Genomic DNA, 19,210 nt, shown 5'->3' on the forward strand with positions numbered 1-19,210 from the left:
GATGTTGGGCGATTAGGCCTGGCTCGCAGTCGGCGTTCCAATTCATCCCAAAGGTGTTAGATGGGGTTGAGGTCAGGGCTCTGTGCAGACAAGTCAATTTCTTCCACACCGATCTCGACAAACCATTTCTGTATGGACCTCGCTTTGTGCACGGGGGTATTGTCATGCTGAAACAGGAAAGGGCCTTCCCCAAAATTGTTGCTACAAAGTTGGAAGGACAGAATCGTCTAGAATGACATTGTATGCTGTAGTGTTAAGATTTCCCTTCACTGGAACTAAGGGGCCTAGCCCGAACCATGAAAAACAGCCCCTGACCATTATTCCTCCTCCACCTAACTTTACAGTTGGCACTATGCATTCGGCAGGTAGCGTTCTCCTGGCATCTGCCAAACCCAGATTTGTCCGTCGGACTGCCAGATGGTGAAGCGTGATTCATCACTCCAGAGAACGCGATTCCACTGCTCCAGAGTCCAATGGCGGTGAGCTTTACACCACTCCAGCCAAACACTTGGCATTGCGCATGGTGATCTTAGCGGGAAAAAAATATATTTAAATATACTTAAATCATACTTCATTAACATATTTTAAGAATATTTAAAATTATCTAAATGTGAACTATTTTAAATACATTTAATGCATTTAATGTCAATTTTATTTGTATTTTATTAGCATTTAAGTATATAGAAACATCAAGGATGATCAATGGAAACCTGAGGTCAATTTCGAGTCTCATAGCAAAGTGTCTGACAACGTATGTAAACATTTCTAAAAAGCAGTTTTCGCTTTGTCATTGTGGGGTATTGTGTGTAGATTGATTAGACATTTTTCATTTAATCAATATTAGAATAAGGCTGTAACATAACAAAATGTGGAAAAAGTCAAGGGGTCTGAATACTTACCAAATGTACTGTATATGCTGTGTAAAACAGCTAAAAGGCTATAAAGTAACATTAACTGTAAAGCTATCAGTCACTAGTGGAAACATTTACAACTACAATTAAGTTACGTTATATTTTTTATGTATTTTACATCAGACGATCTGGTAGTAAGGTTGCTAGCTAGCACTCCTAGCAGGTAATGCAGGTTAGCTGGCTATCATTTTCTGCTAGTGAAGTTGCTAGCTAGCAAGTTAGCATAAACTAGCCCTAACTGTGCTAGTCATTGTCTAAATGACTGGTAGAAGCACATTCATAACCATACAGGGGTAATTAGCCCCCAGGGGCCAGTTACCCCCTAGTAAGGGGGTGGGGTGAGTTGCCCCCAACACACTCATCCAACATATACTTTGTTCAAAACTTATCTAAATTTTTCTCTCTAAACAGGTGGATTATTTATCTTAAGGCTTTCCTTGTTGTATATATATATACTTTTTTTTATAGATTTAACTTCATTGGAATGTATCTACAACTTTTTTATAATTAGATCAACTTACCACAAAATCGTTTTGTTGAAATATGAAGAGTTGTGATGACACAGAGGACATTTTCTGTTGAGCGAGAGCAGTGGCAGCCAGGGAAAGTGTTGGGGAAAGAATTTGATGACAGCTTGTGGTCTTAATGTGAATGACAGGGGGGCAGTTACCCCAGGGGGCTAGTTACCCCCTAGTACCCTACTTGTAGTGTTAATGACATTTAAGTTATTTTGCAAATGCTCTTATCCAGAGCGCCTTACAGTAGTGAGTGCATACATTTTCATATTTGTCGTACTGGTTCCCCGTGGGAATCGAATGCACAACCCTGGTGTTGCAGGTGCCATGCTCTACCAACTGAGCCACACGGGACCATGCACCATGCATTGCCTTTGTTATGCTAACTAGGCCTTCTTTATGGCTATGCTTGCTACTTTTGATATCTTTATATTGTTTGTTTGCCATGTTATGTAGCCATTGATAAATTAGCTTGCTATAGCTTCGGCCTACCATGCTATATTTATGCATAGCTTTACCAATTTAAACTGAGTGTACAAAACATTAAGAACACTTGCTCTTTCCATGACAGACTGACCAGGTGAAAGCTTTGATCCCTTATTGATGTCACTTGTTAAATCCACTTCCATCAGTGTAGATGAAGGCATTGAGACAATTGAGACATGGATTGTGACACTCAGAGGGTGAATGGGCAAGACAAAAAATGTAAGTGCCTTTGAACGGGGTATGGTAGTAGGTGCCAGGCGCACCGGTTTGTGTCAAGAACTGCAACACTGCTGGGTTTTTCATGCTTAACAGTTTCCCGTGTGGATCAAGAATGGTCCAGCATCCAAAGGACATCAAGCCAACTTGACAACTGTGGGAAGCATTAGAGTCAACATTGGCCAGCATCCCTGTGAAACGCTTGACACCTTCTAGAGTCCATGCCCCGACGAATTGAGGCTATTCTGAGGGCAATATTAGGAAGGTGTTCTTAATGTTTTGTACACTCAGTGTATAGTATTCACTGTAGTGTTTTTGCAGACATGACTGTAGTATACTGTAGTATTTACTGTAGTGTTTTTGCAGACATGACTGTAGTAACACCTGCCAACTAGGGTTAGCTAAAATGGCACAACTACCAGACTACACCAGTTACTGTTAATGTTTTGTATACTCCGTGTAGTATACTACAGTCATGTCCGCAAAAACTTGACAGTAAATACTATAGTATACTACGGTCATGTCTGCAAAAACACTACAGTGAATACCAAGGGTTGGAACTGGTTCAGGGAACAGAACCGAAAACCATAAAATAACAACATTATTTGAGGAACAGAACCCAAACCGGAAGCAAAAGTTATCTATACTGTTCCAGAACAGAACCGTTATTTTAAAAGCATGGGAACCGGTTAATAACGTTATTTTACGTTCCAGGCATTTTTTTCCATTCCCACAAAAATCCTAACAATGCTCCTATGCAAAGCCCTCACTCTGTCACTCAGAAACCAGTGTCTGCCTGCTAGCTGGAAATCTTTGCCAGTGGGTGTGCTTGTGTGTAGGCTACCTGCCCCTCTCCTCTGAAGCATAGGTTACTGTAGCCTACTGACGACTTTATAAGCATGATTCAGAAATTAGGGAGAGATGTTTAAAAGAATGGATTAACTTTTTCAATGCTAGTTAAGGATACTATAGTTATCACGTTTCACATTGGATTTATTTACACCAAGTCACTTGGCTCTGTCATATCCTCACATGGCCTCTCCTATCATTGCTACGCAGACGACACACAATTCATTTTCTCCTTTCCCCCTTCTGATAACCAGGTGGCGAATCGCATATCTGCATGTCTGGCAGACATATCAGTGTAGATGTCGGATCACCACCTCAAGCTGAACCTCGGCAAGACGGAACTGCTCTTCCTCCCAGGGAAGGACTGCCCGCTCCATGATCTCGCCATCCCGGTTGACAACTCCATTGTGTCCTCCTCCCAGAGTGCAAAGAACCTTGGCGTGACCCTGGACAACACCTTGTCGTTCTCCGCTAACATCAAAGCGGTGACCCGATCCTGCAGGTACATGCTCTACAACATTCGCAGAGTACGACCCTACCTTACACAGAAAGCGGCACAGGTCCTAATCCAGGCACTTGTCATCTCCCGTCTGGATTACTGCAACTCGCTATTGGCTGGGCTCCCTGCGTGTGCCATTAAACCCCTACAACTTATCCAGAACGCTGCAGCCCGTCTGGTGTTCAACCTTCCCAAGTTCTCTCATGTCACCCCGCTCCTCCGCACACTCCACTGGCTTCCAGTTGAGGCTCGCATTTACTACAATACCATGGTGCTTGCCTACCTCCTTACCTTCAGGCTCTGATCAGACCCTACACCCAAACGAGGGCACTACGTTCATCCACCTCTGGCCTGCTAGCTCCCCTACCTCTACGGAAGCACAGTTCCCGCTCAGCCCAGTCAAAGCTATTCGCTGCTCTGGCACCCCAATGGTGGAACAAGCTCCCCCACGACGCCAGGACAGCGGAGTCACTGACCACCTTCCGGAGACACTTGAAACCCTACTTCTTTAAGGAGTACCTGGAATAGTATAAAGTAATCCTTCTTCCCCCACCCCCCAAACAAAACAAAAAAAGTGGTTGTCCCACTGGCTATCATAAATTGAATGCACCAATTTGTAAGTCGCTCTGGATAAGAGCGTCTGCTAAATGATGTAAATGTAAATGTATTATCTACAAAAAGGTAAGACATGTTTTTAATTCTAGTGCTGCTTTGCACACACAAGCTTGTTAGCTAGCTAGCTAACTAACTAACGTTTGCTCTGGTCCAATGTTAAACCAACTCGGAAGTTCAAAGATATTCAAAGTTCCTCCATAGAAGCTGCTCCTCCGTAGGTATAATTCTGTGAGCCTAATTCAGATAATTCATGTCATAACAAGCTCCCCAGCGCTTCAAGGCAAGCTTCCTCCATCCTCTCTTGCTCTCTCCTCACCCACAAAATGTCAGTTGCATTGCACACCCTCACTGTGACTGGCAGCACAGTGTGTGTTTGTCTTTCATTATGATTAAACCATGCTGTTACCGCAAAATACAGTGAGGGAAAAAAGTATTTGATCCCCTGCTGATTTTGTACGTTTGCCCACTGACAAAGAAATGATCAGTCTATATTTTTAATGGTAGGTTTATTTGAACAGTGAGAGACAGAATAACAACAAAAGAATCCAGAAAGACACATGTCAATAAATTGATTTGCATTTTAATAAGGGAAATAAGTATTTGACCCCCTCTCAATCAGAAAGATTTCTGGCTCCCAGGTGTTTTATACAGGTAACGAGCTGAGATTAGGAGCACACTCTTAAAGGGAGTGCTCCTAATCTCAGATTGTTACCTGTATAAAAGACACCTGTCCACAGAAGCAATCAATCAGATTACCAACTCTCCACCATGGACAAGAACAAAGAGCTCTCCTAGGATGTCAGGGACAAGATTGTAGACCTACACAAGGCTGGAATGGGCTACAAGACCATCGCCAAGCAGCTTGGTGAGAAGGTGACAACAGTTGGTGCAATTATTTGCAAATGGAAGAAACACAAAATAACTGTCAATCTCCCTCGGCCTGGGGCTCCATGCAAGATCTCACCTCGTGGAGTTGCAATGGTCATGAGAACGGTGAGGAATCAGCCCAGAACTACACGGGAGTATCTTGTCAATGATCTCAAGGCAGCTGGGACCATAGTCACCAAGAAAACAATTGGTAACACACTACGCCGTGAAGGACTGAAATCCTGCAGCGCCCGCAAGGTCCCCCTGCTCAAGAAAGCACATATACATGCCCGTCTGAAGTTTGCCAATGAACATCTGAATGATTCAGAGGAGAACTGGGTGAAAGTGTTGTGGTCAGATGAGACCAAAATCGAGCTCTTTGGCATCAACTCAACTCGCCGTGTTTGGAGGAGGAGTAATGCTGCCTATGACCCCAAGAACACCATCCCCACCGTCAAACATGGAGGTGGAAACATTATGCTTTGGGGGTGTTTTTCTGCTAAGGGGACAGGACAACTTCACCGCATCAAAGGGACAATGGACGGGCCATGTACCGTCAAATCTTGGGTGAGAACCTCCTTCCCTCAGCCAGGGCATTGAAAATGGGTCGTGGATGGGTATTCCAGCATGACAATGACCCAAAACACACGGCCAAGGCAACAAAGGAGTGGCTCAAGAAGAAACACATGAAGGTCCTGGAGTGGCCTAGCCAGTCTCCAGACCTTAATCCCATAGAAAATCTGTGGAGGGAGCTGAAGGTTCGAGTTGCCAAACGTCAGGCTCGAAACTTTAATGACTTGGAGAAGATCTGCAAAGAGGAGTGGGACAAAATCCCTCCTGAGATGTGTGCAAACCAGGTGGCCAACTACAAGAAATGTCTGACCTCTGTGATTGCCAACAAGGGTTTTGCCACCAAGTACTAAGTCATGTTTTGCAGAGGGGTCAAATACTTATTTCCCTCATTAAAATGCAAATAAATTCATAACATTTTTGACATGCGTTTTTCTGGATTTCTTTATTGTTATTCTGTCTCTCACTGTTCAAATAAACCTACCATTAAAATTATAGACTGATCATGTCTTTGTCAGTGGGCAAACATACAAAATCAGCAGGGGATCAAATACTTTTTTCCCTCACTGTAAAATGTACTCTTAACGACTTTACTATACAGATTAAATTGTTTACCCGCTGCATAGCAAGCTGCTCTTTCCGCACTGATTGGTGAAGTAATTTAACGTCGAGCTAAATGTAAAAAAAAACTCAAATCTATTTCAGAGGTTTAAAAAGGAACAGAAACTATCTATATAAACCTGTACTTTATTTTGGTTTGAACCAGTTCAGAACTTTATTTTGCTGGTGGAACAGTGGAACGGAACAAAAAAAATAGTTATGTTCAAAATGAAACGATTGGAAAATAATTTTGGTTCCAACCCCTGGTGAATACTATAATGTACTACAGTCATGTATGCAAAAACACTACAGTGAATACTATAGTATACAGTATAAATATAGTCATACTACAGTATTTATACCATAGTAGACAAGTATCTATTTTATGTGGGTACACAGAGGTTTTCAATTAAAGAGAAAATGCATGCTACTAACACCACACTGGTTCAAGCGCTGGCCAGAAAACACAGTGAACAAAGGATAAAGATTTGTCAAACCATTGAATGACTGTTGGGAGTATATAAAAAATAGTGGACAAATTATTCATTTTTTCCAATTCTGTGAGGGTTTAAGGAGATGGACTGTAATGTATTTCTTTACTGAGATGGGCCTAGTACTCGCACATAGCAGAAGTTGCCCTTCGGCACAGATCTAGGATCAGTTGGGGTACCCTCCCTCCCCAATCTAAACCTCAACCACCAACCTGTGAAGCGTGATGTCACCTGTGGCTCTCATTGGAATGTGTCAACAGCTATAGGGCCAAGAATTGTGTATGTTTATTCTAGAACGACAGTAACCCCTAGGCCTGGGCAGTATGGCTGGAGCTTATTTGCAGCCTCACAGTTCTTCTAGCGATCTCAGGGCTGCACTTAATTCCAAAAAGATGTCTCCTTCCCTCTGCTCTCATTCACTTCCTTTCACAGATCTGGATAGGTGAGAGCAATACACCGGGAACTATGGTGAGTGATGGAGGCTTACACCTACCCAGTCCTCTCAGGTTTGTGAACGGTAGAGTCAAGTGAACAAGGGCAGATGGGAAGGGGTGCTATTTTTTTGGGATGAAATGTAGCCCAACCTTCTTCCAGACACACCTTCAGTCCCAGAGCGACTCAGCTCCACACATTGCCAGACATTCCAGTCTTACAGGCAGGCTGGCTTCTGAAGCACACTGGGATAATTCCTCTCTCTCTCTAGCATTGTAAACCCACATTTCTTCACCCTGTAACAGCGGAATCAATGTTAGAAATATGCCAGGGTTCGCAGTACTGAAGCCTACGGCATTCTCTTCCGAGGCAGAGACTTGTAGGAACAGCCTCCCACTGTGCCACAATCAACACCGTTATTTGGTGCAGAGACAAAGCAATAATTTTACAATCTTGGATAAGCATGGATAATTTTGTTTCTTGAAATACACAACAACAAAAAAACATAAGCCATGACTCAAATAATGACGAGGATGGTGCTTCAATTTTCTTATCCTTTATTCTCATACATAGGAAAATAGCATTTCTGGTATTCCAAAAAAAAGTAACCTGTATTTCAGCAGAACTGAATTATTACAGTAGTTGTGTGTGTTTGTGTGTGTACACTGGATGATAGAGTTACTGGGAGAGAGCGACCTATGGTTGAAGGTAAGGCAGAAAAGGGAATATTTACAATAGGACTGATTCAGAGGGACTAGACCAGCCATGGACACACAGCTGGGTCAGACGTCTGTCTAGGTGGGTTTGTGTGGTCACGATCTAATCAAATTAGTCATGTTCAAAGAAAGCAATACACAAACAATCTTAAAGAACAACAAACTGTTTCTGTAATGGCAAGAGACCATTTAATGATGATGATTGCCAGTGATACTGATGAAGTGCGGTGGTCCATTCTGAGTTTACCCATTCAAATTTAACAAGAAGCAAGAAAATGTGTTTTAAACAAAGGTTTGGCTCGTCATAGGTTCTGAATCACTGTGATGGGTGGCAAATGTGAGTGATGGATTGCACATTTGAGTACAATATAAGTGGGTATTAAGCACATGTACCCACTCTGGTTTCTCTCAAGGGATATGGGCCAAGACTGCTAGCCTGAAAAGTCCATTGTTTTCTCTATATGGTTTCCTAAGTGCAGTAGCCTGTTGAAAAAGCACCTTGTACACTCAAATCCAGAGCTACAGCTTATATACTCATAGCAGAGCCCTCCAGTCCTTGGCATAGCATTTAGAAAATATCTTTATTGTCCATGTCTTACAGCGAACAACGGAAATGTGTCTTCTGCTCCTTTCTCAGCACATATCACACACAGTTGAGACAAGCACAGGTTCAAGCTGCAGTGCAGGGCCCCTGGATGGAGAGCATGTTGTGGGGTTAAGGGCCTTGCTCAAGGGCCCAACAGTAGAGGAACGTCTTTAGGATGTGAATCCAGCAGCCCTCCAGTTGCCAGATCAATTCCCCCTTATCTTTCCAGTGCAATGCCCCAGGATTTGAACCAGCCACCTTTCAGTTACAGGTCCAATTCCTTAGCCTTTGGGCTACCTATAACTGTTCTCCATGCTTAACCCTCTCCTGCTAGACCTGCTAACATAAGTGCACTTGAGAACAGAGGGCTAATCTTGATGGGGTGTGATGGGTTAACTAATTAATGGAAGAGTGGGTCTCATAATTAACTCCTGTCTGGCTGATCTGATGACCCCTCAATAACATTCCACAGTTTCACCAAGCACAGACACCACTGGATAGCTTAATGTACTGACTAAGGGTTTCTCTGGATAGGAGCTTCTATATGTTCTGTACATGTAAATTAGATATTTGACAGATACAGATTGGACAAAGATCAGCTGCCCTTTTCAGGTACAGTACTGTACACTATAAATGATTAGCTTTGCTTGCTAACCTACTAACCTTCACTACTGTAAATGACTAAGCAGTTCTTCACATCGGGTTGCTTTGCATTGTAAAGCCAATGTATAAAACATACAGTATACACACACAGGTAGCTTTCGCCGAGTCTCTTTTGTCAGTTTAACATTGATTTCAAAGACATAGAAAGAAAGTAAAAGAGCTTATAGGTTCTACACCAGACAATGTGTGAGCAGTTCACACAAAAAGGTGATTGAAAAGTCAAGAGGACTTCTTGCTTGGCAACAAAAAAACCTAATCTCAGTTGTTTAAGAGCATGGACCAGGTGGGCCGCGGTGTCTGCTGGTTTTCACTCAGTCACTCGCCCTTCAAATCAGCATCTGACGCAAACCTGGGAAACCAGGTTGGTGTGAGTGGACTCTTAACTAATCAGTTATTACATAATGGACCAGTAAAGCACCATGGTGAAAACCAGCAGACACTAGTCTGCAGCCCTGAGGTCTTTTAGGGAGTGGGAGGAGGCACGAGGTCAGGGAAGCGGTGGTAACAGTACTGGATTGGCCGTTATGGTCAGGGAGGGATGTGGTTGGGCCAGAGGTTTGGCACCGAGGGGAGCAGGAGGGGATATGTAAGCGATTTAGACTCAAACCTGTTCTCTGAGAGAATCTGGCAGCTCACATATCAACACAGTACTTTCAAGTTTCAACTGGGCTAATAGCACAGATTATGGGCTAGAATGAGCTGGGTCAGTGCATTGACCTCTAAAACTGTCTTGAGGGTGTAACTCCTGAAGCAGATTCACAGAGCAATAGAATATGTAGAATAGAATGTGTGACAGTGTAGTGTTTTAAACACAATCCAATGACATATAAAACATTATCTTCTGAGAGTTAGACCGTGCACAGCTGCCTGTCACGTTTGTCATCTGCTCAGGGTAACGAGGTGTGTGTGTGTGTGTGTGTGGCAGGGGGATGTGATTTAACCTAAAGGCCTGAAATCCACTTTAAGCTGAACAATCACATCCCTGAGATGGCCGTTACCCATTAGTTCACTGTCTAGCACCAATACCTCATCTGCTCTGCTGCAGGAGGGAGTAGAGGAGAGGGTGAGGAGAGGCCGGCAGGGTCTGAATCAGATTCAGAACCCTACTCTTAGGTTTTGGTCCAGGTCTGCTCCTGTAGCACCAGTGTCCTGATGAGGACTCAGACTCCCTAACAGGGCCTCCCCGGGGAAGGGCTGGGTGGATGAGTCTGATTATTCTGTCAGCCTGTGGTCGGGTTGAGATTGGACTGGCCTGGGTTGGGCAGGCACAGCCAGGGTGTAGGTGGGGGACCAGGCTGCTCTGAATTCTAGAGGCAAGTTCTTATAATTCTGCCATCCAGGTCAAGCGCTGCAACGGGGTTAAGGGTGAGGAGGGTGGCATCAGGATCACGACTGGACTGAGCTGGGTTTGCTGTGTCGACATGCTGGCTGGGTCAGACGGTAGTTCTGACGATTCTGCCAGGCCGGGGGCTGCGGTGCACCTTGGTGTGTTTGGAGAGGTGGTCACTGCGGGCAAACTTCTTCTCACACAGAGAGCACTCGTAGGGTTTGACCCCGGAGTGGGAGCGCCGGTGACGAGACAGCTCATCAGAACGAGAGAACCTACAGAGATAGAGGTGCTTTGATCATTTCTCTGAATTCTAATTGTTTCTACGCTAAACACTTAGCTCAGTCAGTTCCAGCTAAGTGTGTCAGGAGGCCTGTTATTCCCCCTGTTTGATTGCCCCCAAATTAGCGCTCAGACACAGCTCTGAGGGAAATAGGAACACTAAATGGTGGGTCAAACAGTATTTACAATTTACAGTGCCTTCAGAAAGTATTCATACCCCTTGACTTATTCCACATTGTGTTATGTTCCAGCCTGAATTCAATATGTTTTCTTCTCACCCATCTACACACAATACCCCATAATGACAAAGTGAAAACATGTTTGTAGAAATGTTTGCACATTTATTGAAGATTAAATATAGAAATCTCATTTGCACAAGTGTTCACACCCTTGAGTCACTACTTTGTAGAAGCACCTTTGGCAGCGATTACAGCTGTGAGTCTTTCTGGGTAAGTCTCTAAGAGCTTTCGACACCTGGATTGTGTAACATTTGTCCATAATTATTTTCAAAATTCTTCAAGCTGTCAAATTTGTTGTTGATCATTGCTAGATAACCATTTTCAGTTCTTGCCATAGATTTTCAAGTACATGGAAGTCAAAACTGTAACTCGGCCACTCAGGAACATTCACTGTCTTCTTGGTAAGCAACTGGCCTTGTATTTTAGGTGATTGTCTTGCTGAAATGTTAATTAATCTCCCAGTGTCAGGTGGAAAGCAGACTGAACTAGGCTTTCCTCTAGGATTTTGCCTCCATTCCATTTCTTTTTTATCCTGAAAAACTCTCCAGTCCTTGACGAAGAAAATGAAGAGTGGCACTCAGTGATGTGTTGTGTTAGATTTGTCTCAAACACCTTGTATTCAGGACAAAAAGTGAATTGCTTTACCACATTTTTTGCAGTATTACTTTAGTGCCTTGTTGCAAACAGGATGGATGTTTTTGGAATATTTGTATTCTGTACAGGCTTCCTTCATTTCACTCTGTAATTTAGGTTAGTGTTGTGGGGTAACTACAATGTTGTTGATCCATCCTCAATTTTCTCCTATCACAGCCATTAAACTCTGTTTTAAAGTCACCTCATGGTGAAATCCCTGAGCGGTTTCCTTCCTCGCCAGCAACTGAGTTAGGAAGGACGCCTGTATCTTTGTAGTGACTGGGTGTATTGATACACCATCCAAAGTGTAATTAATAACTTCACCATATTATTGCACACAGAGTGAATCCATGCAACTTATTATGTAACTTGTTAAGCACATTTTTACTCCTGACCTTATTTAGGCTTGCCATAACAAAGGGGTTGAATACTTATTGACTCAAGACATTTCAGCTTTTCATTTTTAATTAATTTGTAAAAATTTCAAAAAACATAATTCCACTTTGTTATTATGAGGCATTGTGTGTAGGCCAGTAAAAAATAAATACATGTCAATTTAATCCATTTTAAATTCAGGCTGTAACAACACAATGTGAAAAAAAGTCAAGGGTTGTGAATACTTTCTGAAGGCACTGTACAAACAACATTATAAGCATATATTTTCACATCCTCTAACTACCTTAATAACCCTAACCCCAATCCTTTCCTTACAGAGCTCACTGCAGTTGCTTATTGGGAAACTGTAACTGTTAGCAACAGTGAGTGTGTTGTAATATCTAATATTTGCTGAACTTCTATATTGTTACTGTTTTATACCAGCTCTACTTCCTACCTCTGCAGAGACAGAACAATATTTACTTTATGTTCAGCTTTACAAAATAATTACAGTGCAATACTGTATGTCAATATCCTAACAAAAATAACAACTGTGATAGAGCATCTGTTTGCCACTGTCATCATTATACCCACTTCATTTTGAACCAGTCATTACAGACTTTTCTTTATTCTCTCTCCGTTTTATTAACCTATCACATGCTAATGACTAGCCTATATGGTAATAAACTACATTTAACAAACCCAAGATTCCTGTGTTTTCTCTGCATCTTGACTAGCATTGTTATATATATATATATATATATATATAAATAAATATAACTCACCTCCAGACACAGTCAGGCCAGCTGCAGGTGTAGGGCTTTTCTCCGGTGTGTCTGCGGAAGTGGGCCTTCAGATGGCTGCTCTTGGTGTACATCTTCTCACAGCCCGGGTGAGAACACTTGTGCACCCTCAGCGTCTCTTTAGGAGGGGGTCTGTTCACCCTAGGGGGGGCCACAGCTTTCACCACGGCCCCTCCACTGTGACCCACAACCACTGTTGCCCCAACAAGCCCCCCGGTAACCCTCACAGTGATTGGTAGAGGGGCAATCTTCACATACTTCTGGTCTGGAGCGTCCGTGCTGGCTATGTTGAGAAGGGTGGCTGAGGCGGAGGGCACCTGTGGGGCCAGCAGGGTAACGTTCTGCCCTCCGTGGAGTCCCAGGACCAGGTGGGCCAATCTCAGCCCGCTGGATGCACCAGGAGGAGAGCCTGTCTGGGGGTGAGGCTGGGCCAGAGGCAAGGACTGGACCTGGAGAACCAGGGGTGCTCCCAGGAGCACTGGGGGGGTGGTGGGGGGTGGGGAGGGGAACAGGGCTGCTGGGCTGGGGGTGTGAGGGGTGTTGGGGATTTGTGGGGTGGGGGGTGACAGGGCAGCGCTGGTGCCTGGGTCACTGTGTCCCCCTGGGGAGGAGAAGGGTTGTTTCATGGAGCTGGAAGGGGAGGGAGCGGGCTCCTCTATGGGTTCACCAGGGAAGAGAACCCCCTCTCTCACCAGCTCCATCTTCTCCCTGAGGAACTCCTCGATGTCCTCCAGGGTGGGAGAGAAGGGTGAGGGCAGGCGGGGGCTGAAGTCAAGCAGACCCTCTGTGGGGGTCAGATAGAGTCGGAGCAGGCCCCCTTCCTCTCCGTCATCCTCCTCCTCTCCAGGGCTGAAGCTGAGTCCAGCCCCCATGTCCCCAGCCTCGGGGCTGTAACACGAAGCAAAGCTACCCCCCTCACTCCCCCCCTCACTGCCCTCTCCCTCCACAAGCCCCAGGGAGACCAGGCTAACGCTGTCCCTAAAGAGGTCATTATCAGAGACCAGCGCTCTGCTGCTTAACGACACCATTGATACAGTCCAGATACACAGGAGAACCACGCTTCTCACTACACCTGCATAGAAAACGTGGGGGATACTGCAGTTAAAAACATAAATGCTGAATCATGAATAAGAATATAATATTTAATACAGATTGAATTAAGTACCTAATTATAGGGCAAAATAAATATAATGGGGGATGTATAGAAAGGGTAGTTGAAAGCATTAATTCTCGTCAGAAAGTAAAAAATCATTCAATTGAATGTGTTTCATTTGCAAGATCTCTTGAGTTATTACCATTTTGTAACCTGGTAATAATAACTGAAACCTGACAATCTACAAATAATTAGGCCAAACATCCAATCCGAATGGGATCAAGGCCTATATACATGTACTGAAACAGAGCAAATCTATCACCAAATGAAAAATAAACACATTAGTGCTTTTTACTGTCATTCATAACAATGTAGCAAAACTCTGGACAATTAAATGGATTAATTGTGCATAATGATGTGCCCAGTGTAAACAGTGGCAGGGTTGCCATGTCGGCAATTTTCCTTTGAAAACTATGTTGAGGGTGAAAATGTATTGGTCACGGGTTGCGGATTTTTGGGCTACTTCTAAATTCCACCGCGGCCGCCATGGCATTTCTCTTTTATTTATTTTTGATTCATTTCACTGCTACTACTGCCTCTCAGGGAGTGATGCAGGCTGTTGCTGAGTGAGTAAGTCAGTGGCCATGTTCGAGGGGATCATAGCCACAATAGCATGGGTAAATTGTGACTGACCGATCTACAAATAATAATGAGTTGTTATTTATGATGCAAGGTGATTTGTAGATCAGTCAGTCGGCAGTCACCTGCAGTCGTTTTGATGCTCTCGAACACGGCCAATGAGTGGTGGGGAGGGAACGCCGGAGGGGTGTGTGTGTGTGTGTGTGTTGAGCACAGTCATTGGTGTTGAGAAAGCGCTGCAGAAGGCAGTCATGCCAAGCGATGTGAGAACAACGAACTAATAAACTAGCACTAGCTATCTACATACTTCTCCCTCATAATTCTTGTTTGCCTCGTTCGTTGTATCCTGACCGCCCCCAGTCCTACCAATCATTACTAGAGCCAACACTGCAAGGGAGAGAAACTGAGAAATAATCATCCAACAGTTTCAGCGAGAGGATCAAACTATGTGTTTCTCTCTGGGTAGACTATGTAGCCAGGGCTCGAAATTAAAGGCCTCCTGTCATCCCGGGACGATAAAGAAAATATGTCTGGGACGGTTTAAACAGACTAGGAAAGTTCTGGGATGATTGATTCAAAATCATACAACTACTGTACATCAAAAAATGTTAAAACGCAATGAGGCTAATGCAACAAATCAGAATATTTAGCTTAAAATGTTGATAAACTACAGTGGGGAAAAAAAGTATTTAGTCAGCCACCAATTGTGCAAGTTCTCCCACTTAAAAAGATGAGAGAGGCCTGTAATTTTCATCATAGGTACACGTCAACTATGACAGACAAAATGAGGAAAAAAATCCAGAAAAAAAATCCAGAAAATCACATTGTAGGATTTTTTATGAATTTATTTGCAAATTATGGTGGAAAATAAGTATTTGGTCAATAACAAAAGTTTCTCAATACTTTGTTATATACCCTTTGTTGGCAATGACACAGGTCAAACGTTTTCTGTAAGTCTTCACAAGGTTTTCACACACTGTTGCTGGTATTTTGGCCCATTCCTCCATGCAGATCTCCTCTAGAGCAGTGATGTTTTGGGGCTGTCGCTGGGCAACACGGACTTTCAACTCCCTCCAAAGATGTTCTATGGGGTTGAGATCTGGAGACTGGCTAGGCCACTCCAGGACCTTGAAATGCTTCTTACGAAGCCACTCCTTCGTTGCCCGGGCGGTGTGTTTGGGATCATTGTCATGCTGAAAGACCCAGCTACGTTTCATCTTCAATGCCCTTGCTGATGGAAGGAGGTTTTCACTCAAAATCTCACGATACATGGCCCCATTAATTCTTTCATTTACACGGATCAGTCGTCCTGGTCCCTTTGCAGAAAAACAGCCCCAAAGCATGATGTTTCCACTCCCATGCTTCACAGTAGGTATGGTGTTCTTTGGATGCAACTCAGCATTCTTTGTCCTCCAAACACGACGAGTTGAGTTTTTACCAAAAAGTTCTATTTTGGTTTCATCTGACCATATGACATTCTCCCAATCCTCTTCTGGATCATCCAAATGCACTCTAGCAAACTTCAGACGGGCCTGGACATGTACTGGCTTAAGCAGGGGGACACGTCTGGCACTGCAGGATTTGAGTCACTGGCGACGTAGTGTGTTACTGATGGTAGGCTTTGTTACTTTGGTCCCAGCTCTCTGCAGGTCATTCACTAGGTCCCCCCGTGTGGTTCTGGGATTTTTGCACACCGTTCTTGTGATCATTTTGACCCCATGGGGTGAGATCTTGCGTGGAGCCCCAGATCGAGGGAGATTATCAGTGGTCTTGTATGTCTTCCATTTCCTAATAATTGCTCCCACAGTTGATTTCTTCAAACCAAGCTGCTTACCTATTGCAGATTCAGTCTTCCCAGCCTGGTGCAGGTCTACAATTTTGTTTCTGGTGTCCTTTGACAGCTCTTTGGTCTTGGCCATAGTGGAGTTTGGAGTGTGACTGTTTGAGGTTGTGGACAGGTGTATTTTATACTGATAACAAGTTCAAACAGGTGCCATTAATACAGGTAACGAGTGGAGGACAGAGGAGCCTCTTAAAGAAGAAGTTACAGGTCTGTGAGAGCCAGAAATCCTGCTTGTTTGTAGGTGACCAAATACTTATTTTCCACCATAATTTGCAAATAAATTCATTAAAAATCCTACAATGTGATTTTCTTGAAAAAGAATTCTCAATTTGTCTGTCATAGTTGATGTGTACCTATGATGAAAAGTACAGGCCTCTCTCATCTTTTTAAGTGGGAGAACTTGCACAATTGGTGGCTGACTAAATACTTTTTTCCCCCACTGTATTTCTTCACATAAGCGCAGCAATGTGCACGAAGCAGTAGCCTACGCGCGAATGTTCCAAAAATGCAATTAGCGGGAACACACCTTTCTAAAAAGCGCACCGCACATGCGAGCGATTTCATCTGACAGAGTTGAAAATAATTTTGAAAGAGGGGAGATCTAATATGACTAGGATGGAGTCTGCCTGCTGGACTATGAAATTAAGTTGATTTGAAAACCAATAGAACAATAGAAAACGCTGATTTCAATGGCATAAGGAATTGTTTATAAAATCATTTGGCTAAGCTACTTTGAAAATGTTTTTGTTTAAACAAATGTTTACAGTTAATGGTTATGCCCCGTGTAGCTCAGTTGGTAGAGCATGGCGCTTGCAACGCCAGGGTTGTGGGTTCGTTTCCCACGGGGGGCCAGTATGAAAATATATGCACTCACTAACTGTAAGTCGATCTGGATAAGAGCGTCTGCTAAATGACGTAAATGTAAATAGTTTCAAAATGCAGACTGCCTCCGTTCAGATTTCAAGATGGGTGATGTGTGCGGTGCGCAACAGGAACTGGCGTTTCTCTCCGCTCTTGTGACCATTTGATCTGAATGAACCGTGCTTGGAGTATGTCAACAGAATCAAACCTTTAGACATTAATTATACTAAATTATAATTGTCAAACATGACTGGCGTTTAGCCTATATTTAAGTAATTAAAAGTATCTTTAAAATGTGGCTTCGGTATCGGTGTGGACTGTGAGGCTGAAGCCAATAAGTATTCAACCTAGGCTACACTTACATGTAGGCAAATTATTTATGTACTTTTATGCGAAATAGATTGAAATATTATTCCAATGTTGGCTTTTTTAGAGGATTCTTTTGACAGGCCCATGTATCTACTTCAGTAGTAGGCTACTCTTATTAGCCTTTTAAATCTATGAATTACCTATGTCCTATGAGTAGACCCAATTTAATTTGGGACGGTTTAAAATTGCACTTTGGAACAATTTTGGGATGGTGATGAAAAAAGTATTGAGCCCTGTATGCAGCAAGCTAGCTAGCTAACATTGGCCAGAAAGTTGAAGTTAGAGGAGAGAGAGCAGCACAGAGGTGAGGACAGAGCGGAACCGATTAACTCCATTACTGACTATCAAATTATAATAGTAGTGATTGATTGATTAATAGTATAATGAACTCTGTTGATGTACTTGGACTCATGATGGATCGCCTCTCTCTTTTTCCCTTTCCATCTTGCTCCAGAGGGATGGATGACTGGGACATTAGGCTGCAGCCACACATCAATTTACTTTTTTTATGGAATAAAAGAAGCCAAAAAGCAAACTGTTTGGGCTTTTCGATTTTTATACTCCAGTTGAAAATAAAATTATTTGAAAGCAATGTGACTTGTATTAACACTATTTCACAATGGTTAAAACCGTTTTAGTTGTTCAGTTTGTCATTCTTTTGTCTTTTGTCTTATGTTTGTTGTGTAGTAAATATTTCAGCTTTTATTTCTATTGTTTCCTGTGATGCACATTGTGTTGCATTCCATGTCTGAAATGTGCTGTATAAATAAAGCTTGATTTGAACACCATTTCACAATGTTTTATGAAAAAAACATCCATCATACCCATTCCCTATCTATCCATCACTTCTATAGTTCAAATGAAATCATTTGGTGTGATAAACCAATAACAAAGGGAGAAATGCAGAGATCAAGGTAAAGCAATTTTACCAGTTGTATTTAGATTGTCATTATGGAGACACCTATTGGATAAATGTGGCGACTCCTCACTTGCTGCGAAAAACATTTTTTGCCCTACTTCAGGCCGTGTAGTGGGTTTTCAGTAGTTATGCCTCAAAATTGTAGCTGGACCTGGCAACCCTGAACATTGGCCACATGACGCGCATATGTGTATCGGGCGCAAAACAACATGGAGCAGGACTGTAATAAGTGCGTATTACACCAAAGTGAAAACTGTAAAGCGTAATGGGCCTACAATCAATGAACTATCTTCGACATTAGCAAACAGTATTATTTAGAACTTCAACTGCTTTTAAATTCAGCGCATGGGCAGGCGAGGCGCATGGCAAAAGCGACCTGACTACAACAGCCAGACAGGAATTCACAAGTCTCAAGTTCGCAGTGTAGGGTCAACATATTATAAATACAAATCTAACAATACAGCGCAACCGAAGACAGCAAATACCACTAGTGAGGGTGAACTTACCGTCGATAATCATGAACTATATTAAAACCTTTCGAAATGCACGGTTCTCGAAGGTTTTCACCGTCGTCTTATTTTTGCAGAAAGGGATCCCGTCCTTGCCACTGTTCCATGTTGGCATTCTTTCTGAGGCCATCACATGACTGCATTGCTGTACACTAGGAGGCACGGATCCAATTCCGCCGTTCTGATTGGCTAAGCGTATGGAGGCTCGCCCTAAAACAAGGGATTTTATTGGTTTCCGCTCGATGAACGCGGTTTGCCATTATTTTTGGAAATGTCACTGATGTAGGCCTACTGTCCAGAGT

At 43.1% G+C, this 19,210-nt stretch overlaps 1 protein-coding gene across 1 annotated transcript; it reads right to left on the reverse strand.

The window, feature by feature from the left end:
- Positions 1 to 7,591: 7,591 nt before the first annotated feature.
- LOC311137920 (uncharacterized protein) lies at positions 7,592 to 19,012 on the reverse strand. The gene is made up of 3 exons (XM_084172535.1): positions 18,906 to 19,012; positions 12,658 to 13,747; positions 7,592 to 10,618 (listed from the first exon to the last, which is right to left on the reverse strand). Exons 1-3 carry the CDS (start codon positions 18,916 to 18,918, stop codon positions 10,450 to 10,452), a joined length of 1,272 nt encoding a protein of 423 aa, XP_084028661.1. The 5' UTR covers positions 18,919 to 19,012; the 3' UTR covers positions 7,592 to 10,449.
- Between the last annotated feature and the right edge of the window lie 198 nt (positions 19,013 to 19,210).

Source organism: Coregonus lavaretus (genome assembly GCF_964263955.1).
Source record: "Coregonus lavaretus genome assembly, chromosome: 12".
Lineage (NCBI taxonomy): Eukaryota > Metazoa > Chordata > Actinopteri > Salmoniformes > Salmonidae > Coregonus > Coregonus lavaretus.

Coding starts and splice junctions, on each gene's coding strand:
- LOC311137920 (XM_084172535.1), bottom strand. Junction 10,619..12,657: donor TGGCCTGACTGTGTCTGGAG/GTGAGTTATATT, acceptor CTATCTCTGTAG/GTTCTCTCGTTCTGATGAGC.